This window comes from Telmatherina bonti (genome assembly GCF_933228915.1).
Source record: "Telmatherina bonti genome assembly, chromosome: 9".
NCBI classification, from domain to species: Eukaryota; Metazoa; Chordata; class Actinopteri; order Atheriniformes; family Telmatherinidae; genus Telmatherina; species Telmatherina bonti.
The window spans coordinates 29,935,080-29,959,331 of record NC_136627.1 but is presented as its reverse complement, the minus strand read 5'-3'; the positions used below and the strand labels follow the sequence as shown (position 1 = coordinate 29,959,331).

At 38.2% G+C, this 24,252-nt stretch overlaps 1 protein-coding gene across 1 annotated transcript in view; it reads right to left on the bottom strand.

The window, feature by feature from the left end:
• The window catches only part of nbeab (neurobeachin b), a gene marked incomplete at both ends in the record, with an annotated part of 192,563 nt that overhangs the window by 18,361 nt on the left and 149,950 nt on the right, over positions 1-24,252 (bottom strand). Inside the window, 6 exons of the mRNA XM_079246781.1 lie at positions 1,878-1,997; positions 2,922-3,062; positions 11,967-12,079; positions 14,313-14,428; positions 15,010-15,112; positions 15,205-15,322. Coding sequence (XP_079102907.1) covers positions 1,878-1,997; positions 2,922-3,062; positions 11,967-12,079; positions 14,313-14,428; positions 15,010-15,112; positions 15,205-15,322 — 711 coding nt within the window. The remainder of the gene's footprint in view (positions 1-1,877; positions 1,998-2,921; positions 3,063-11,966; positions 12,080-14,312; positions 14,429-15,009; positions 15,113-15,204; positions 15,323-24,252) is intronic.

The following is a 24,252-nucleotide window of genomic DNA, read 5'->3' as shown; positions in this document are numbered from 1 at the left end:
CAGCCATGAATCACCAGGTTTTGAAGGAGTGAAATAGCGTGACAAAGTACAGACCAATAACACTACTGGTCTGCTGTTGGTCACATTTCACCCTCTGCACACGACAGGAAAGGGAGAAAAAGAAACCATTCCTCTTCGTTCCCCACTGTCTCCCACATACATCCAATCACCCCCCCATATTTTGGTTGTAAACTTCCTGCCGTAACTCACCACTAAGCCGTTAAAACTGCCAGCTCTGTTTTCAAGCCACCATCCCATGGCAGCCATTAATTCTGCAACAGCATCATAATGGGCTAACAAGTCAATCAAATGAGTCTCCATTGCTTTATACTGTCACCTTAATGACATGTTCGTCAAACTCTGTCACCAGCAGAGTGCTGCTGGATTCCTTCAGACAACATGGTGGCAGGTTTGAGGTGTGTGTTTATGTGTGTGGATACATGTGTGTTGCTCTACTACCAAAAAAAAAGTCTGCCTTTCTTTGCCCATAGGCAACTGTGCCAGTATAATGTGACTGGAAAAAAGAAATGAGAAATATGGACGTAGATTAACATTAATGCTGGCGTGGTCAACAACATGAAGTTCTTGGTAGATACAGGGTTGTTTCCATTTGACTTGCTCTTTTAGGAGGTCATCCCCATTAGGGATTCAGACTCCCTTGGGCTTGTTGTCATAACTACAGGGGAAGGCTGGGGTTAATGAAAGGGAGACCTTGGTAAAAACAAGCTATCTTTATATCAGAGACCCAGCGTACTGCTTGGTGGTTGGAGCCAAAACTGACCTTAACCATGAACTCTAAAATGTCTTACCCAATGTGGTGGCTGTTAATGGCAATTTTGTATCTGTTTACATGTTTGGTTGCTTTTCTATTGACATGCCTTACAACCTATTCTTTTATCATTTGAATAGATTAATACACTGATAACATAGAAAAAGCTTAAAATTTTAATAGAAAAATATTTTGCATAGCTGGTTCATAGATTATCCAAAGAAACGTCATCGCAAATAAAATTATAAACCACTACTGTATTGTGGATTTTGCCTCCTAGCTGCACCATGACAAACCCAAACAAGCTCTTGAGCGATATTTTTCCTTTTTTTCTTATGCATTATGAAATACTGTTGCCAGTCCTGCATTTCCTGCAAAGTACAATGCTACTCCTAATAGATCAACGGCCATCCTATGTGTGTAAAAACAAATGCATGCAGACATACAAGTAGTCAAAAGTAGACTGTATTTGTTAACAGGGTGGCATTTGACTATTCAGTTGTTCACTGGCTTGCAGGATTCTACCTCTGCCTCACATAGATTGTTGGCTGCTCTCCACCAGATCCTGGCAAGTAAAAGCCCTGTCTGTACATAAAAGACTACATTTTAAATAGCTTTTGTCATTAATGCTTTATTAATTGCCTGAAGCAACACTACCCGATGCAGGGTGTGCTAGAAATACATGACACTTTGAGGTCAGTGCGTATTCCTGCTGCGTGCCGTGCAGTGGGCAAAATGAAGAAAAATCAGCAGGGTTCAGCGTTTTCAGTGACTGCTCTTTGGATCTGCTGGGAGAGGGCTTTGTTTTTCTCTCTGATGCAGGCTTTGTTCAAGATCACTCCACCTCTGAAATAGTGTGCTTTTTGCATGAGAAAATCAAACATGCATATCAAGTGTTGTACGTTTTATTTTTTTGAGGACAGATTATAAATCCTACTTGCATTTTTATAGTTGGAATTATGCTGGTATTTTATTTGCAGAATTATTTTTGAATATAGCCAAGTCCATTGCAATAGCTTGATGAATAAAACAAAATTAAACCATGTTGTCTGAATCTAACATAGAGCATGCATTACATTGTACTGTTTAATTTTGCTATGATTCTCACCTTTACATCCGACGTGTCCCTCTGACAGTTCCTCCAGGAGCGGGCAATAGCAGAAAATGTATGATCAGGGTGATCAAATTTGTTATTATTGGCATCGAGGAGGAATGTAGTGAAGGGCTCCTACAAAGTCAGAAAGACAAAGTCAAACATCTTTTCAAATTTACAATTATAATAGTTTTTCACTTTCTTCGCATTTATTAGAGTACTAATACCATGAAAAGAAATAGAAAATTGACTTTTTTTTTTTTTTTTTTTTTTTTTAAGATAATCTATTAGTGTTCTTCCTGAGTACAGTAAGCCATACTGATAATTGGCTCAAATTTGTTTTTTTAAGACAGTGATAGCAACCAATGGTGGCTGGAGGGGGTGGATCACTCCCCAAAAGAATAAAGGGATTCTGGGAACAAACCCAGCAAAACCAATCTAGCTGTTGTCAAGTGAGCTCCCTCAATTAATAAGTTCTTTTTTTTATTACTAATGATGAGGAAGGAGAAATAACCTGCAAAATCCCCAGTTTCTTTCAAAGTTTCTTCAAACTCACATGTATGCCAACTCAAAAAAAGCACTGCTGAATATAAGACCCTGTTTATAGGGTACAGACTGGAGGTGCATGTGCCTCCCTCTTCTCTTCCACAGTAAATGAGGACAGTGCTCAGTAACCTTGATGGACATGTCTCCAGCGCTCACTGGGTAGCCTGAAACACATAAACCTGTCACAGCAGCCCCTGTAAATCATTACCCAGCCACTCTTTATTTAGTTCACATATGCTGGTTTACTGGCCTGTGAAATGTGTTTTCTGAGCGCCATTGGTCTAACTCAGCCCCAATCAAATTGAAATGTCGAGCTGCTTCCTGTGCAGAAGCCGACAGACCTCAAAGTAACAGCATCATCAAGTCTGACAAGTGACAATCAACCAATGCAGACAAAAAATGAAAAGCTATCTGTACTCTTGGTTTTACTCTATTCCTCTTCACATACTTGATTAATTCAGCGATTCTGAACAAACTAGCAGTCAGGGTTGTTAAAAGAGTGATTTTACTCACTATTCTGACAAGCCAGTGCAGTGTGTTGGCAGCGGTGGAGTAGTGGGAGTTGTAATGACAAGGTGGCGTCTGGTCATCCTCCCATGTTTCATAGCGATCTGCGTAAAATGCTGCACGCTTTGGATTCAATGCACCAACAGGCTGAAAACAAAAACAAAAAAGGAAACAAAAGGGAGAATTCAGGCTGGAAAGACATTCATTCCTTTTTTGATTTGTGTAAGTTAAATCTAAGTTTTTCCCTGTAGAACTGTGAGGGACCAGAACAAACTTGACTTAGTTTTGTACATTTTTGAAGAAATTTAACATAAAGAATTACAGTGTAAATTCAACATAGTCCAACATACTACAGAACAATCTGGATGCTAGGATGCAGGAGAATATAATTTGTTAATTGTAGACACAAATATCCTGCTCTCCTGGTACTTGCATTAGATCAGCAAAACAAGTATGATTAAATTTAAAAAAAAAAAAAAAAAAAAACCCAAAAAAACCCACTGATTTTGAATAATTTAAATGTAAAAATTTGCATAGTTGAATTACTTCACCAAGATGGTATATTTAGTGAATCCAGCAGTTTTGTTGGGACATGAAGCTTCACTCTGAGATTTTACTATTATTCCCTCAGACCTGATCTTGTATTCTCTCTTAAATCTAAAAGGGTTTGAAGGCATTGGTGACTAGAATGATGCAATGAGGACAGGAGGAAGAAGATATGTGCTCCTGTAAAATGTTGTTGGTAATCCATGTGGATTAACCCTGCGTGACCTGATTTACACCCAAGAAAAACACTTAACTCAGCACTGCTGAGCTGTGCCAATGGAAACCACCAGGACTTCAATACATGCACCCAGCTGGAATATATAGAACTAAGGATATATGTAGTATGTAGAACTGTGTTTGAAACATTTTGGAAATAACCAGTATAGAGTGAGCGCGCGCGCGCGCACACACACACACACACACACACACACACACACACACACACACACACACACACACACACACACACACATATGCAAACTGATTCTGAAAATTTTCATTTTAACATTTTCCCTTTATCAAATGAAATTCTAGAGGGACGGAGAAAGAGACAGAAACAGAGAAAGAGAGAAACACCAGCAGGTAATACCAGAGCCTGAAATTTTCAAGTGTCCAGACTGAAAATGTGAACAAGGGTGGAGAAATAAAACACAAACATCATTGCTGTATCTATTTTCCATATCTGCAATAATGTCACTGTTAGGTGGAACCTTGGATAGTGAGGTTCATAATTCAACAATAGCCTTAATAATAACTTCAATATTGTACTGACACCATCACTGGATTCCTGCCCTTTGGCAGCAGTTTTATTTTCATGTGTTTTCAAGGCAACAAAATTACTGCCATTAAACATACATTTAGTGGTGAATAAATTGCCTTCTCTGCATTTTCAATCACCCCATTCAATATATGAGCCTCAAAGGCATATTGGCAGTCAATATTAATATACTCAGTAACACTGAATCAGTAACACAGGGGGAGGGAAGACTGGTAATGTAATCAATGGCAGCTTTTTACCTTTAAAAATGAAGTGCAGGGGTCATGAGAACTGGAGTAAAAGCCATCAATTCCAAATGGTCTAAGACTGATGACCAAATAGGATTTCTTTCTAAATGAACAATTAATACATCACTACAAGTCTTGGATACACATTGCTTGTCTCAAACATAACAGACTAACAGATTCTCTTTTTCTCTGTGATTATTACAATCATATTTGTGTGACACAGAGCACATTCCTGAAACGCTACTCAACTAATCTAAAACTAAATGGAGACTTTTTTTTCCCTCTTTCTTCCTTAAACTTCAACGGCAGTACACATCAGGGTTAGCGCAATTGAATAGACTGAAAGAGAAGTTTATAGAGATCTACATAGATTTATGGGGTGATAATAGCCTTGCATGTGACGTCGAGGCCCAGCTGGATTGGGGTGCAAGCCACAAGACGTCTCACACTCAGTAAAACCTCTGCTAGTGTGACTAATGCAGTTTAGAGCAGAACAAAAAATACAGGTTATTCATGTGACTGACAGAGAAGAATGACGAAAAAACAATTTGAGGTAACACTTCCAAGTGCAAAGAAGCAATAAGCCACAGTTAACAGAACAGACAATAGCAAAGAGTCTCCAAAATGATGGATTTTTAAAAAATATTTTGATTTATTTTATTAAATGTTTTACTTGAAAACATTATTTTAGGAACAAAGAAACGAGTTTTAAAATTAGCTCAAACCATATATTACAGACAAGAAAATGTGATTTTAAAGATTTTTTTGTTTGGAGAAATTTTATAGTTATACAAGTTATGCACAAAAAGTACATTTTTACTTATTTCCCTGCCATCAAAGGTTTTCCTGAATATACCAAGTACATCTTGACATGGCAAGTTACATGGAAGGAATACAAAAACATGTTACTTAAGAAGGTATTTCCTAATAAATCTTCTTTGGGGTTTACATAAATGAAACAAAATTGTTCTCACAATGTTCCCAAGTTGTTTAGCTATGTAAGCTTGCAGAGTAAAGCAAAATATGCTTTCATTCCCAGAAAAGTTATGTGGTTGGTGAGCGGAGATAATTACACGACTGCATCACACAAAAGTTCACCCACATCACTCAAGTTATTTTTCACATTTAGCTGTCATGCATGGGAAGCTGACTGTTTAAAACTGACCAAAACATAGAGATTATTTAAATTACATAAAGGATATACTTGCATTTAATGTTTTCCTGAACTTTAACAATGTGAGTTATAATTTCTAACATCAGTTTATTACATTTTATTACAAGTCTAGCCTTTTCCAAATAGTCTGCAGTTTGTGTAAAGTAATGAAACAGCAACTTAATGTTAAAATGACATTTGAAGAGATGAGGTTACTTTTAAACAGTCATAAACGGACAAAGATTTTACTGTTCAACTTCATTGTATAAAGTAGCTTCATCCCGAAATCACCTCCTGAAAGTGATGCAATTCTCATTTCATGAGTAGTTCTTAAACTGTGGTGTCCCTGTTCTGCTTCATAGAGATTTTCCATGTCCAGCACAAATAAAAGGGTGGTTGTGTACACAAATTGATAAAGAACATTTTTTTCTGATTATGTGTTATGTGTTGCTATGACTCAGGAAAATGTTGCATTGATAACTTACATTAAGTGAATAAGGACAATTTACAGCGAAGGGTGACAAATATTTGTTACATTGTATAGATTAAAGACAATAAAAATATAAAATTGTTTAGCAAGTTTAAAACAGTTTGGATTAACTAGATCTCTTTGTCTCTCCATTATTAATTCCTTCACAAGCCTGTTCTCTTTCAGTGTCTAGTTTCACCTATACCTGGGTGATAGTTATTGTCAGCTATATTTTGATATTTCTGTTACAAATAACAATTTGATGTGATAACTAAAAGAAAAAGTCATCTACATTTACTGCAAAACATGGGTAAACTATCTCAAAGAGATGACTGTCAAGTGAAGCAAACATACAAAAAAATTTGTGAAATTGCAGTGTTGTGTTGTGTTGAAAGAGACACACTGCGTGCTTGCCAAGAAAACACAATATGCTGCAGGAACATGGAGGCTTTGCATAATGAAGCTCTTGCACTGTTGTTCCTGGGAGAGTTCAAGCATAAAATATAAGGCTCCTTCTAAGTTAGTACAAATACTGTACATCTGCACACAGCCTGAATGTGTTGGCCTGCCAGACGGGCAACCTCCACTGTGTATAATATAGAAATGTCACATTTTATTTTCTGGTCAGGCGTGTGTCACCAAATAATTTTTTGGGGGGTTTGACTAAGCTAAAATAAGTAAACCTAGGACAATAAGCATGAAGTAGGAAAAGAATGCATGTTTGATTAGATATTTTATTCTAAATAAAAAGCCATTTAAGACAAGGTAGCATAAGCACTTCAGTGGACTTTGAGTTTTTAATCCTGTCATACACACCATCTGTTGATAAACTCCAATCCAGCTTTGATTACCATTGTGCAACAATGAATATCACCTCTTCTCTGCACTACATATCACACTGATCACAGATATAGGACAATGAAAACAACTGCATCAGACAGTTCCACTGTTTCTCTAATCAGAATTCATTTATTGAATAACACCTGACCTACTAAAATACATCACCATAACTAAGCAAAGTGTGATCAAACTAAGACTGGTTTCAGATTCAATCTGGATCAAGCTGGTGTTGAACTCCAAAGATGCAGGAAACGAACATGGCTGTTTGTGGGTGAGTATACAGACAGTGTCTCCCTTTGTTTGGTTATATCTTAGCTTCCTCCCAAAGAGACGCATATTGCATTTTATATTTCAAAAGAAATTACATTATAGTGTGGTGCTCTGTCAAAAAAAGTCATAGTCCGTTTTGCTTCCCTTGTCAAAAGCAGGGCTGCACGAAGCTCCAGTCTAATGAAATCAAGTTGCTGCATCTCAAGATAAAGCAGATGTGCTCCCAAACAGGCTGACTGGAGAGGAAGTGAGGGTGAGTAATGCTCCATTATGGATAGGAAAGTGCAGAAGGAGTTGCTTTGTAGCAGCAAAGCTCTGCAAGTGTTGTTGAAATTTTGTACATTAGAGTAGAAATAGAAGGGCAGATGCAAAACCTATATAGAAATAAGCTTTTTGGTGTCTATTACATGTTTAAAGAGGAAATATAGAATATCAGTAACATGTTTTTTTTTTTTAATTTGATACAGTGTAAAATATATCATATTATATATCACAGTTGTTAGAAGTGCATGCCCTTGTGTAATGTTTTGGTCTCATCTACTCAAAATTGGATTTTAAAATGAATGCATGTCATTAATTGTCGTCATTATTTGAGGAAGCACAGTGTTAAAGCGCATCTGCTCCTTTCACTTTCTTTTGCAATTAAATTGATTTACATCACATCATTTAACAGCTATGAGGAAGATTAGCTTCCCCCCATCTATCATCCACTTGTCACTCCATCAACAAATAATCATTAGAATCTAACAAAACACTTCGCTGCATGAATGAACCTGACATGCAAATATGCAGAAGTTTAGCCTCAAGGAAAAGCAACACGGCATTGAAAAGCATAGTTTACAGCCGACTGAATGCACAACCATCAGGTAATTGTAGGTGTGTACAGGTTTGGGAGAATATTATCGAGCAGATCAGGCCTCAAACAGTTTAAACAATGTCCAGGTGACAGTCAGTCATGAATACTTGAGAAGCTAATCTCAGGTATGGCTGATCTGTGGGAAAGTAAGATTTAGCATGGGATCATTCGAGACTATCTCACAAATGTTGATGATTTTCTGTCTAAAAATTCAAAAAGACAATGTATCTTTATAATTCTGCAACTCATTGATGTTAGCTGCAGTGATTAGACATGGCATCCAAGCATATTAAAAACAAATAATAAAAATACACAGGCATCTAAATAAAGCATAAAATAGAAATAATATTCTAAGAATAAATATATAATAAGCTGCAACCTTTATTTATTTATGAAAAGAAGAGGGAAGTGGGTAAGTCACAGTAAAAGTGCTAAAAACTGCATTTTCTTAAATTAGCTTCTTAAATTCTTAAATCAGTCTCACATTATTTGTGAGGTAACAAAAATATCCTCAAAGCATAGCAAAAATATCTATAAATGAATAATTTGTCCCTTTGTTGCAACTGTGGACAGGGGATTATTTATTTATTATATTTTTTGTTTGTTTGTTGTCATGTATTTGACTGACAGGTGCTTTCAGTGACAATCAGGCTACCCAGTGGAAGTGGAAAGTGTCTCACTTAGATGCCCTCTTTGTACCTCCCTTCTGGGTGCAAAACCCCCAGAGGACGATGCCAAAATGTTGACGTGGAAGCTTCAAAGTTGCAGTCTACAAACCAGTGGATGATGTGATGTTGCCAACATTCATATTAATTCTTAAACGCAGTGTCTGTTAAACAGAGCCACTGAATTTTATTGGTAACAGACAGAAAAGTGTATGTAGCCCAATATGTCAAGAACCTGCTTTTACTTGAGCATTAACAGCTGCTGTTGAAAATCATGTTGAGCTGTTGAAATAAGAATGTCATTTTGTCAAAGTTTTTGTGCAACTATGTTACAAATTTGCTCCTTTAAATGACTTGACCTGGTATTTATTGTAAAAATTTATTATTTATGACCAAGGACACTATTAATAGAAATCTGACATATTACCCTTCCTTAGTTAACACATATCACATTTCTGAAATACAATCACGTACACTGGACATTCTCCTTAAAATGACACTCAACCTTACAATGAACAAGTCTCCAGAGACTCTGCTGCAACCACTAATCCATAATTGAACAAAAGAGCAGACCAAGCAGAGAAGAGGCCTCTGTCCCTCAATGCAACACTGGTAGTGAACTTTTGGAGGAAAAGAGCCCCGGGGTTCCAAGGACAACTGTCAGGAGACACAAGATGTGAACTCATGCTAATGAAGGCACTTCAGGCCTGTAAACAGCATGGAAGGATGTCACTGGAATACATTACAATACATAACTGTCTCTCCAGGGCAGAAGGGTTGAACGTGGCTCAGCCCTGATCAACCACCCTCAACACATACAGTATCTACACCAACCTATGGCTTTCTCAGCCCACCTGGTTACCCTATAGATAAAGCTAATAATTGCTGAAATGACAGTGGCAAGACATAACCAAGATGCCTGTCCAATGTGTTCTGGGCCCACTGAAATGAAAGCTAGTCAAAAAATTAGTTTAAAAAAATTCCACTGAGTCTAGGACTGCTTTCAATGACTTTCTTCATTTCAAAGGTCATCTTTTTCCCCAGTACAAAACACACCACATGTTTGGAAAATGTGTCTTGAAAAGCTAAAAACTGATACAAACTGTTGGGAAGTGAGTCAGTAAGATGGGGCTCTTAGTCAGAAACTTGCTGCTTAGAGGCAAACAAGAGGGAATGAGGCAGCGATAAAGTGAGTGAGAGAGCTCAGACAGGAATGCGACTGTTTTCAGGTCAGTGAACAGCAGTGTGCAGGAGCGAAAGACGGGGAGTGTGTGTGTTTTGGGGGGGGGGCACAGTCTGTAAACCAGGCCACAGTCTGTGGCAGAGTGATCTGCTGCCTTTTCCCTTTCAATCAAAGCCAAAATGCTTGATTATCAGGACTGCAGACCATTAAGAACATTATAAATGAGTTCTTGGCAACATTACCAGAACTTTTGCTATTGAATAGCTTGACGTGTGTCTGTGTTGCTACATTTAGAACATTTGTCACTGAAACACTGCTGGTGACTTGGTGACCTTACCTGAAGAAATGTCCAAGCAGATGTTTAAAAAACATATCTAAGTAGTGTTTTATGTTGACTTTAAACCCTTATATTTAGTAATTTAGCAGAACTTTTTATCTAACACAACTCACTAATCTATTATTAAATTTGTGTGTGTATAGGCTGAGTTTGTGAGACAACACATTACTGTCTTGAAGCAGATCATGACACAATCATATGTTTTATCTTATATTGACAGTTGTTCAAATTCAAGTATTGATCTGTTTTTGTTTCTCATGTTATCAGACACTCACTGAGAATAAATAAGCTACAGTAATTATACACACTACGGACTATGAACAATAACTGGCTACAGTTTTGGCTACCGGTGGCTTGACTCCTGAAAGCTCTGGCAAAATTGTAAACTATCAATGTGGAAAAAGCTTAATAAGCTTCCTCCAGTGGCTGATAGAATAACTGCACATTCAAATCTTGATCAGTACAGTGTACTGCAGGAAAATAGTGTATTTAGAGACTCACATAAAATCTCCCGCAACACACTTCTGGGTCAGGACCTCGTCTTTAGGAATGAATGGCATATTAGATCAAAATACGGAGCACACCCTCGGGACCAAGTGCTACACATTGCTGTGCTTTGGAGGCATGGCTTTGAGGGGGGGTCTTTAAAAAGGGTTTGGACCTTTGATTGTGTATTTCAAAATGTAGCTTGCCTGGACCTTTCATCCAGGATCTTCTAACCTGCCTTTAATCCATGTCTTTGAAACCAATGTCCCTTCAGTTATTTCAGCAACATCATTTTAGCTAGTCAGATTTTGTAGGCTAATAAAACATCCGAGTCACAGAAGTAGTTTCTGTATGCATCTGATAGAGCATGTATGATCAGTGTTTTACAACACAGACGTCAAACATCCAGAATATCTGAAACTGTGTATTTGCAAAAACTTGAATTATACTGTTAAAAAAAAAAGCAGAAAGTACAAAGTATTATTGACGATGGAAACTACACTATGGAACCCTCAAGAAGGGATCTTTAATGGTAGTTTTACTTGTGTGTAACATCATCAAATCTCAACAAAGATCTGTTCTGATGTCAAAGATCCTTTGAAGGACTTCGTCCTTTGTTCAGTGACATTTTAAGGAGGCTTCTGTGTAACCTTACTGTCCATCAAAGCTCCTATAATCCTTTGCACGAGCCAAAGAAAGTTCAGGAGGGAGGTGATCTGAAATAACTCTACTATACATTCAATTATTCTGCTTAATTTTTAACATTTACTATTTTTATTGTCACTGCATTACATTGTTAGTATTATAATGTGTTCTATTACAGCCCTGCAAAATATTAACAATTTGTTCAAACAACTTTTAGATAATGCTTTAAGAACTAGCCGTTTCAGTGATTGAGTGTAAACATTGGTGGGACCAGTGCATACATAGGACTGTTTCATCATGTGTTTTTTTCAAATGCAAAGAAGGATTTTCTCCAAATCTAGTAAGCATGGGACTTTGTGTTATCCTACCAAGGCAGCATGTCTGACTTTGAGAAGCACTGTTGAGACAAAGTAGCACCAAAATAAATGGGGAGTAAACCTATGTAAGGTACACGAGTGCATTTCAGGATGTTAAAAACTGAATTCCACTTTTCAGTTTCACCTCTTGAGTTCTGTGTTTTTTCTCCCAACAAAATCCCAAGCTATCAAATCTTGCTGCCTTATAATTGGCACTGGTTGGAAAACAGGCCTCTGTACCTTTGAGAGATCTCTGAAGTTCCCAGGCAAGGTCAAGTCGAGCTCCTCAGAATCATAGTTGGTGAGGACCCAGGGAAAGACCGGGTATTGGTTTAGGTCATTGTATGTCCTCCCTATACACACAGAGCAGACAAAAATCTGTGAGTGATGAAGGGTTGGAAAGGAGCAGAAGGTTTGACAGCAGGGCAGGGCACACTTGAGGCTTTGGTTACTTTTGGAGATCAGCATGCAACATTCCAACAAGCCCTGATCTCAAAGCCCCTCACCCCCACTAGACAGACTTCCTTCAACACTTCCATCAAGAGTCTGCCCAAGAAATACAAATATGTACATTAATAGCAGTGAATGTGAGACGGTTTTCTGCATACGTCCCTCAACATGGCCTTATGGGAGTGCTTTGTCAGTAGATGTGGGAGTCACAACTGGCCTGTCACCAAGTTTACAAACAACATCTAAAACTTATGTAGCATGGAATGGATGTAATTATAGAGATATAGATTCACTTCACTAAAACCCTGTGACATCACTGCAAGTCTGAACCAGCAACACAGATTCACTGGAGGGGAACTTTCTCTAACTTCTGAAGGTTAAAACATAACTTTCAGATGGAGATTTTCTGAAAAAGCTCTATAGGTTTCAAGGGCATCCTGGGAAAATCTACAAGCACGCCCAAAAAATCTTTTTCTCAAAGATCAGAGGGGAGGAGTTTGTGTAAGCCATTGCTGAGATAGAGCAGCTATGGATAATTTTGCTTTAATTTCTAGTCTTGTAATGAATTATGCTAAAGACATTGGTTCAAAGCAAGCTGATTTTTAAAAAGTAAAATCATTCATTTGTAATAAAAATAACTGTATTCCCATTGCATCACCCTATCTAGTCATTAATGCAGAAAAATGCGTTTGTTCATTTTATTTATATTGTTTAACAGCATAAAACATTCCTACATAAATTTATACAAAGTAAATACCATGCATACAAGTTTCTAGCCAAGCCTCTGTATACTGTATGAGACATACCATACTTTCCAGGACAAATTTCACACCCACCACTGGGACATGCTGAAAAGACTCAGGCACAGGACTACATCAGGGCCACACATTACAACTGCTTCATTACACAGGGAACAGTAAAAAAAAAAAAAAAAAAAACTAATACAAAACATGATGGACAATCTCATGTTTCACAGTTTAAATTTACAAACACAGATAAATTCTGGATATATTTGCTCTTTCATGAAATGTTCAACATCTTCCAAAGTCTATGGAAATTTTCCAAAAAATATTATCAACTCTAACCACTATAGAAAATGTGTTTCTCCAAAATGTTGGCAAGGGAGTCTAAATCTAGCTGAGCCAGTCAAAGTGTCTGACAGGCTGGTAAGGAAGAAGGCTTCTGCAGAGTAGCCAGGGTCTGGAGGAAGCTGGAAATCATAATTATCCAGGTTAAAGGCACATACTCTAAAGGAAAAAGTGGGGTGAGTGTGGAGAATGAGTTGGACGTTGGTGTGCTTATACCTACTGGTGCTGAGGCCTGAGTTGGGGGTGGCAGGATGTTAATAACAGTGGAATAGTGTTTAATTAGAAGACTACTTCCCGTTCACGCCTCATCCCAGCACTTTACCTCCCCCCGCCTGTCTCCCACTCCACACTGTTCTGACGTTCCTGGCAGCTCAGGTCATTACCAGGGATTTTTAATGAATTTTGGGCATGTTTTTCTGTCTGCCTTACATCTAATTAGCTGACAATAATGTATCGAACTCAAGCACAAGCTAAATATAAATATGCATGAATATGCAGTGAGAGAGTGGATGACACCTCTCTGAGCAGAGTAGCGTGCAGTCGCTCTTGCGTTCCCTGTTACTTGCAGTTCAGATCAGAGAGTCGACAACAGAACCTTTCAACTCTGCAGACACTCGTGTGTACACACTCACAAAGCCAGGCACTAATTATCTGGAAAAATCTGCTGTGCCTGCTCTTTGTTTCATGGCGCACACTCGCACATGAACAGTGAAGTTTACCATGTTGAGCACTGCTTAAGGCTACCGTGAATTCTTAAACAAATACGACATACCGGAGGCTACTTAGAGAATGTTTTCAGCACCACTGACACATAAAGTTTATTCATTCTGATGGCTGACCTTAAAGTAACAAGATTAAAACCTAAAACTTTCAGAGGTTGTAAATTTTACCTGCATGAGGAAGAAAAGAAGTCAAAATTTATTAATCTAACTGATGGCTGTGAAAAAAAAAAAAACCCAACACAGTTTCTGTACTCTCAGCTACTTCCACTTTTCAAGCATAGTTTTTCACTTGGAAATCAGATGAGTTCACAACTTTAAATCTTTACCTGCTATTGTGTTGAGAAACATGAGATACTCAAAGTTTGAAATTTCTCTCCTTTGCCAACGCTGGGTCATATTGGAGGATTTGAAAAGCTGTCGAGGGGTTGCCAATGAGATGCGCCTAGAAGGAAAAGAAACATGCTTATAAAACTACGATCAAATTGATAGCACCATTGTGGCTATGATTAATAATAACGGAACAAATAAGCAGCTATTTGCCATTCATGAGTTGTCAAGAGGGAACATAAAAATTCACACTGCAAACAAAGTTATTCACTGTTACAGTTAGTATTCAAGTAAATTAAGCAAATGCCAGGTTTTAATTATGAGTCATTAAATAGAGTAGTTTGCTTTATATCCACTCATTGTGAAGCTGCTTGTTTGTCAGCAGTAAATAAACAGGCTTGTTTGCACTGAATCTAAAGGGAATCAGTGTATTTTTTTCCAGTGGTCTTTGGCCTGGCTGCAGTTCTACAGTATAGAGATTTCTGTCAGAGAATTAGGTCAGTTCAGTCAGGGTCAGTGCACATCTACTTCAATGACTGGAGCAATGGGACTTCAAATAAACTGCTGCAGGACGGGCTGAAAAGATGCACCGCACCACACAGCACAAAGGAGATAACAATGGTTGTAAATGAATTACAAGACAACATATATTTGACAAGCCTTTTCTATATTTTTACATGACATCCTTTGACCCACCTGGCTTGAGGAAGCCCATAACTGGTGCCCACTCCCACTCTAGGGAGACTGTAGACCACTTTTTTTACTGTGGCCTGATCAGGAAAGTTGAACATGACAGATGCTGTAAACATTGAAAGATATCTTTTAATTATTTATATTTTATTTTTTAAAAGGGGGAAAAGAATCACAATCTTTAATTACTACTTTACTCACTTCTATTGGCCATAAAAACCTCCACTGCAGTGCTCTGCAGGAGGTAGCGTCTGAAAAAGACCGCCCGGATCTCACTGAACATCCACTTGCCATGTAATCCCTCAGTGTACGGCAACACCTGGAAGCGGACACAGAGAGAAGAACATGTCCTCTGGTCATTATGGCCGTATAAAAGGAAGGATTGTGCCAAATTTCAGGCCATATGGCAAGGTATCAGTGCCAAAATGTCTCAATTTAAAGTTCACATACATCAAAACAACAACAATAATATTTTAGTCATAATACTTTGTAACAATTCTCAGGTGACCAAAGGGCTTTATAAAAGATAAAACATCATTAAAGCTAACTACACAACAACACTAAGAATATGGAAATATAAATGAGTTATAACAAAAGGAAACATTAAAAAGTAAACAGAATAACAGATTAAAATTAGATCAAGTGTCACTACATTACTACATATTAAAATGCAGTTGTAAATAATTGAAATCAACTACATCTTTTTTTAAGCAATACATTTTTATGCCGGACACATGTTCTTAAATTTTAATCGATTTGAACAAAGCAAAGTACCACTGTAAAGTAAGCTATGGCTTTGTTGTCATTTACACAATAAATCCGTAAACCAACTCTGTTCCATAGTGTGTCAGAACGTTGACAGTAAAATAACCCTAATAAAATGCTGAAAGAGAGATTGATGATTTCAACATTTATCATTACATAAGAATTTAAACATGCTGCACTTTTTTTTTTTTTTTTTTTAGAATTCTTTGAAATTTCTAATGTTTATGGGCATCCCTCCTACAGCTGTTGAGACAAAGAAAGTTGACCTCAATCATCCATCCTAGCTGGGAGTCAGATATATTATTTCTATTTACTACAATAACAGCAGTTCTTAGCTTTGGAAATAACCAAACTAATGAAACTAGACATTTACTAAATCAGGCTAGTCGTGATATTAGTACTAGTCATTCACTTTCTATTTCAGCTTTTGAAACAGAAAAAAATCTCAAGGCATCTTCAGATAAAACAAATTGTCAACAGATTTTATTTCACACTTTTTTTGTTGGTTTATAACAGTCAATGAAACAAAAAAGAAATAATCCCCTGGGCCAGTGACATACAATTAATCAATGAAAGCATCAGGCTAGAAAAAAGAAAGAGAAAAGAAAGAATCATTAAGGTGTGCTGCACCACCGTGATAAAAGGTCCACATACAGAAAATCAAGATAGTCATTCTGGCAGGTGAGAATGATCTCCTCACACCTTTCCTTCTTCCTGCTATCTCTCTGAACATTTTTGTCTAACAGTATGAACCCTGGAAACACGTCATCAACTTCCCAGGTTCTAATCACACGTAGGTGCATTTCAGACAGAGTGTGAGGGAATAAAGATATAACAGGGCAGGCAGGCAGGAAGTGAGGCCCTACAGCACATTAGTATGTGTGTGTGTATGTGTGTGTGTGTGTGTGTGGTGGGGGGCGATTGAGGTGGAGTGTTCAGGGAGAGAGAGAAGCACAGTGAGATGGTGAGCTGGGTTGGTCTGATGCTAATGCTCATTTAAAATAGTGACAGGCTGAAGGAGTGCAGCACGAACGGGGCTGCCTTAATTTCTCCGTGGAATAGCTCATGCCCGACCTCTGTGCCGTATCCAAAATCTCTGGAGCTCAATTAAAATTGGATTAGGTGAAGATGCTGGATGTGCAGCACAGCAGCTCTGGTGCTCTTCTACCAGTAATGCCCCTGCTTGACACCTCTGCAACCCCCTACTCAAACAGTTGTCATAGAGACAGGATGGCCCTGAGGAGGCAGCATGCAGAGTGGAGGCATAGAGAGGAAGGAAGGTTAGACAGAGGGATGGATATGGAGCTGCAGGCACTTTGTTGAGGACCAGAAGCAGCTCTCTAGCAGACTTGGAAGCTTTTGTTGTGCTTCCACTCTGAGCCAGATGTTCTGGACGCAGGCTTCTGAATGCAAATGCAGGAGAGCAGGGCAGACAGATGTGCATCATACAAAGGCCACAATAGTTTAGTGCATAAAAGATGTGATAGGCTGTATGATGTCTAGAGACTATGAATGGTTAATCATTTTAATATTCTGAATTAGACAGAAGCATGTCTTTAATCTCCATCTGCACTATCCTACACTTTCCAAAAAAAAAACAAAAAACTATTGTATAACCCAGGCAATGGTAAAAATGCAGTTTAGGGATGTCAAACAGACACTACTCTGCAGGTTCTTTTTCTATACATAAATTAAATCAGTTGCAATTATGGATCAATAAACAGATATCCAATATAATATCGCAGCATTGACTCCTTGTTGTTACACAACTAACAAGAACAGTTTGCTGCCATGACAAAGTGCAGGCCAAAGGGCGGGCTGTCAACAAAAGAGAGGCTAAAGAGGAGAAAAAAAGCTGATTTTAAACCACCCAGATCAAAAAAAAAATTTGTCATAACAACAAAGCTTTGGTCTAAACCAACATGCAGGGGCCCCTGTAGACTTGGGGATTTGACAAAGCCCAGCCCTCATTTTTGGAGGCCCAGCTGTAAAAAATGCCATTTAATGAACCTGTCTGCTGAAGCTGTCCCCTGCCTGTCAGAGGTGTCAGCCAGTGACAAGCGCTGGGGACGGCCGCCTCCAGTCACAGACAGGCCTGCCAGCTGGAGACTTCGGCCCCAATCTAATCACGCCACCAGGAAGGGACCGGCACTCTGCTCTTGGTCTGTCACGCTCAGTGCTGGGGGAGCAGAGAAAGGGTGGGTGAAGGGGTCTGGTATGGCCGACAAACACAGCCTTTTGTTTCCACACAGGTTCCTCAATGCAGGCTCATTAGGAGCCACAGGCGCATGCGCTGACAGATGCAGGAAGATACACCTCTCCACTATAACAGCCATAATGCAATTTAACATCTCTGTCCTCTCTCTCTGTTATTCCTCTTTTCTTCTTTCCCTGATTTGACAGAGGGCTGGCTACATTGTGCCTTCAGCACATTATAGGCAAAAAATGGAAAATATTGTGACAGATGAGATGAGGAGAGGCACAGGTGACATGGGCTGAAACTCGTATATAATAATGTGCAGAAGCTCAACTGGTGCACATCATCCTTATAAGCTGTAGGATGCCACTTCATGCATGGAAATAGATTCTAATCATATTTGACTTCTGAATAGCTTTACCACTATATTGACTGAGACATAATGACAGATGTTATTAATAAATCTAACGAAGCATTCTCTCTAAAACCTGATGCAATTTTCCCCAGATGGAACAATAAAATCCCTCTCCACTGAATTTATACAAAAATAGAAAAATAATATCATTCAGTGAGACCTCCAAGCCAGCATGACTGATATATTTATATGAGACTATGGAGCACATTGACAACCTGGTATCACAGCACCTCTGCTGCATTCTTCTCAGATTTGTCTAATAGGCTTCCACTATAAAGCCTCACCACTGCATGGTCCCAGGCGGCCACAGAGAACACTGAAGTGGAAGAATAAGGGGAGGATATGGGAGGCTGTTCCATTTTGAGTGATATGACTACTCCCCCAGGAGTAAGTGGGGTGGATTTCACACATGGCAATTTGGAGGATCAGCACACACTGCATATACTGTATTCAGTGGCTGACCTCAGGCAATATGGGCCAAATCTGTGAAGAGGTTGAGCAGTCAGCGAAGTCAAAGCAAAAGCCATAAGCCTGGTAACAGGAAGAACGGAGAACAAGTCGGAGCTAACTGGTAGGGTATTGTCAGCCAAAGACAACGTAACAACATGGTGAACTGCAGCACAATATGTGTCTTTAGATAGTCTCTGTTTGTCTTTCAAACCTAAGTTTAGCAGACTGTTAAAAAATATTGAAGGGTCCTTTCATCCACATGTTCTGACCCTTTCTTGTGTGTAGCATGAAATTTATTTATATGCTTTTAAACTTTACCTAAACAGGCTGAAAACTGCTTTAATGATTTTTTAAAAAAAACAACAAACAACAATGTAAACATTTAATGTATTCAAGATCTCCCTCTTCATCCGAAAAAAAAGACGAAAAAGATATTAAATCACCAGCTGAAAACAATGTCTCTGTTATGAGTGATGGACAAAAAGCCAAAACAAAGTCCAATGAAGTGTGACAATACTGAAGAAATTCTGCAGAAAACCTGGGAATTTTTCAGAAATGATAAGAGACTGTAGGTGTGCTTCCATTAAACGTAGAATCGCAATAAAAGAATGCCAAAAGGCAAACACTTAATTTAAAAAAAAAATGTCTGTCTAAAAAGTTGAGGGGGTTTTTCAGATGTTGTGATAGAGAAATATATTTCAAAAGTGTACTGGAAACACTTTTTTTAAATTTACGTGTTCCCGGACATGACATCGGGGATCATGACCAGTTTATTTTTGGTAAAGATGACACAGAATGGAACAAACAACAGTGAATTTTAGAGTTTTAGAAAAGAAAACGAGGGAGAAAAGCTTTGAAAAGTCCTAGCAAATTCTCCGCTGCAAAATGAAAACCCCAAAATAATGCTACGTGGCGAGATTTTAGGAGAACTGAGTCTTATGCGCGAAACACTGTTCAGTGGAAATAACGGCAAAGCACAATTGTTGTTTGTTGAGACTTAAACATAACTATAGCTTTTTTTTGCCAAAAAAAGTAATGGAAACGCAGAAGGAAAGGTAAACTTATAACTTGCTATAATTTTGGCAAACCTGTCCTTTAAAGGACGCGGTGCATGTCCTCTTCTTACTGCAGGTGTACTCACACACACTGAAAACTGAAACGAATACCTGCACCTTTAACTTTCCACCTCTTGCAGAGAAAACTTAACTGTATGGCCAACACACAACCAAATCCACACTTTTATTTCAACTTTAATCCCTTTTACATCCAGCAAAGATTTATGTATGCCTAAACTTCAAAGCATTTTTCTCATCCGAATCTTCCTTAATGTGACAACTGTTGTGAAGTTTAGAAATGAAAAAAAAAATGTAAAAGATTTCCCCAGATTTCCACTTGGTTCCTCTCTGAGAGGCCCATATCTCAGCTTTAATAATGTAGCAGGCTTCTAATGCAGGTATTGGGGGGAAAACAAGATACAGATTTGCATAATCAGTGTCACTACACATTTGGGTGGTAGCTGGAGTGTGGCAAGATGACACAGCTCCAGTACTCTGGCAAGACCAGTGGGATAAAGGAGATGAATATGCATTAAATATGCTGGCAGTTCACTGTCCCAAATGTCCAGCCAGGTTTGTCAATAACATTCATGTCAGAGATAGTATTTCACGCACATTAGCGAGCCCCGCAGTGCTGTCGTCAACACTGCCATGGTGAGACAGGTGGGAGGAGCAGTTTCCCTCGTATGCTATCTCCTCTTAAAGAGTAAAGGTTTAATGTTAAAATACAGCATAAACCCCCAAGAAATTCTATCAAATAAATATATAAAAACCCTTAACAGCAACTTTGACTTATACCTACAGCAGGCATACAAAACCAAGTATAATCAAGTCTCACAAAAAAAAAAAAAAAAAAAAAAAAAAGAAGATACATGTGTCCACATGTTCAAAATCAGTGACATAATAAAATCATTCAATGGTAACATGTTTTATGAATTAATTTCCTGTTCTGCATAGGAAATAATTCAGATGGCATTCAATAAGTCTCCAGTCAACCTAACTTTTTTTTTTTTTAACACTAACACTAACTATATTTGTACAACAACTAATACTGCAAATTATTTTCTAATGACAAGTCCTAACCAGCTGACTGACAACAAAATTCGAAACTGAAAATTTGTGGGACATTTCTGGTTGAAATGGGACTTTAACTTGTTTAACATGTAGACCTACAAGTCCCCCTTAAAAGCCTTTTATTAATAATTAATAGTTGTGCAACATTACATTTTTGACAATTTTATTCATGGAAATTACAAGTATGTACAATCTGTCAGGAAAGAAGACCATGTATGATCTATGGAGCCTTGAAAATATTGAAATTTTACCATTGTTGAGCATACTTGACAGTTTCACATCCTGTAAAACATGGTCATGAACAGTTACTAAGAACATAAGTTGGCACACGGGCTGTATGCGTGGGTTCTCTCCGGGTTCTCCGGCTTCTTCCCACCATCCAAAGACATGCATGTTAGATTAATCGGTTACTCTAAACTATCCCTAGGAGTGAATGTGAGTGTACCCCGCCTTTTACCCAGTGATTACTGGGATAGGCTCCAGCTTCCCTGCAACCCTTAATCGGACTAAGAATGTGACAGAAATGAATAAGTATGTACACAGTTATATGGTAGTCAAGAAAGTGTAGGAAGTTTTAAATCCTGCCTTGGTGCTGTGGGCCAACAAAGCAGTTAAAACATTGTGTAAGACTGCAGTGTAAGATTACATTTATTGTCTAGCAATAAGTGATATGATGCTTGTAGAAGGTATCTGAGCAGTCAGAAGAAGCCAAACATTTTTTTTAAATCATGATTTTATTGATTTCCAAATTGTGGCATATAAATGTGGTATTTAGATCTAACAGGAAATTTATACTGTAAATATAAAATTAGTGAACTTAGTTTTAATTCTTAGTTATTCACACATTTTTTGAGAACTGATTCACCCTTGAAGTCAGGCAAAATCGATTGGCTGGATATAGAATATCATGCTAAACCACATGAAACAACAAATAGCACTGAAAGTTGCTTGTCAAACAGTTTACACTCATTTCTGTCCTGATTCGGATAATATATGAAGCAAAACCTTATAAACAATAAACTAAAAATATAAAGTGCATTCATATCAATAGAATGAAATGGATCCTCATGTGATGCAAGCTTATTGATGTATAACTAATTTAATGCAGAGAATAAATTCAAAGAAAAAAATCTAAAATGTCACATTTTCAACTGAGCAACAATTTTTTTTTTTTCAATGACCACAGTTTTATATTGAATTCCAAAGCTTAGTGTCACCACCTCCTAACAAATCTCTTTTATTCATATGTTATGGTGTTAGATGGCCATTTCATTTGTTTGAATATTATAAATGTTACACTGAAGTGGATTATTTTGCTCTTTAGACTCAAAATAATAATTTTATCCTTTTACATATTTATATGAGATTTTACCTTTACTGATCATATAAGCCTTAAGTTCTTGGTATAATGTGTTTTACTAATTAATTCCTCTTTGAGTGCTATAGAATGTTTCAGAAACCCATTAACAAAAACAGGATAAAAAGAGACAATATAACATGACATCTCTAACTGCAACTCCTAACAGCACAGCAATAATTTCAGCTTATTTGAACCAGTGCTACTTTTAAACATTTTTGCGGATCTAAAATATATCTTACGTTTCAAAGCACTTTGCATTGTCTTGCACATGAAATATGCTAAACAAATGAACCTGCCTTTCCTGCCAAAATAAATGGGCACAACACTTATTTCTCTGTACAAGCACTTTTTAAAGCAGCACTATTTATGGTCGAAAGACTGGAGTTTGAGAGTTTATTCCCCTACATATACCTTATTTTTCTTCATCTCTCTAAGTGGAAGCAGAAAGCATTTTGTATATTTAGCAAGCAAACAAAGGAACACAACTAACATACAAATGGTATATGAGCATAGTCAAGTGATGACCCACTCTCGCTACATCCACACAGGATGTAGTCAGCACATCATCCAGCTAAACAGCTTGAGGATGCTTACACTAAGGAGCTTGGAAGGAAGGATTCCATCATTTGGTACTGGGTATTTTCAGAAAGCTTTTCTTAATGGGACGTTTTCAGAGACTTGTCATCCTTAAGATGACTGAAATCTCCCTGGCCCGGGTACCAGCTTCATTTTGGCTGCTGCTCAAACTGCCAAGCTGATCAGTTTTAAATCCCACTTTTTTGTCATATGTGGGAAGAATAGGGGTTCAGAGCAAGACAGAGAAAAAGAGAAGGATAGAGAAATAAACAGAGTAGAGGAGGGACAGAATGAGCAAGTGGTTAGACGAGAAGACCTGATGAGCAATGAGCGCCTCACTCGTCTTCAATTAATCTTGTCTTCATACCTTTGCTTTAGCGCTTCCTTTGGAACCGAGGTAATAATGACACCCTCATCCATTACCCTTTTATCCTTGTTATTCAGAGGGAATTGCTTAATAATATGTTACAGATTTGTCCTCCTTCATATAATTCTTTCTGTCATTCGCAGTATATCATCTGAAAAACACACAGCCCCCTTTCTGCTGGACGCTGTTTGACGATTATCGTGGGTGACACCTTCGGGATGCAGCCAGAATCTGGAGCATCATTTTTTCAAGCATGGAGTGGAATTACCCTGACTTATCTGTCATTGCCAAAAGCACAACAAGCCATTCAGGGCCAAAGGAAAGGTGGAACAGGTTCTTATCGGCTTCTCAGAATGAGAGGGCTTGTAAATTTATGCTAATGAGAGCCTTTTGTCATCCAGGCTCACCCCTTGGGGCTGAACAGAGCTTGCACTGGATGATAATCTGGCTGTTGAGTGCACTACATAATTTGTACTTTATCCTCATGTAATTATATAGTTTAAATCTTTTTACCAATGCTAATCCCACCACATGAGGAAGTGTCTCAGCCATGTCTGTGATTCTAGCACCAATAGTTAGCATGCATCTGACTCACAAAAAATCATGTAGGAGGAGTGCAGCACTGATATAATTACTCTGACTTTCTGCAGCATGTGTTATGAATCCTCCTATTGCCTTGATCCACCTTAGCAGGCAGGCAAGAAGCCAAGCTGGCAGCCTGAGGGTATGAGAGACAATGCAAGGAAAGGTGAAAAGATTGTAACATGACTGAAAGAGTCCTTCCCATTTCTGTCAGGGAAAAAAGATGGAAGACAAAAGGGAAATGTCCTGAAAAGGGTATATGTGCAGGAGGATAGATTTGCAGAGTGTTTGGGGGCTCTCTGTTGGCCACTGGGACTCCAGACCATCTTGTGTGGCTGCCAAAACCAACAGCTTCTCACAAGCTGCCTGGCAAGCTGTAATTTGACTAATTACACTGGATTAGACCAT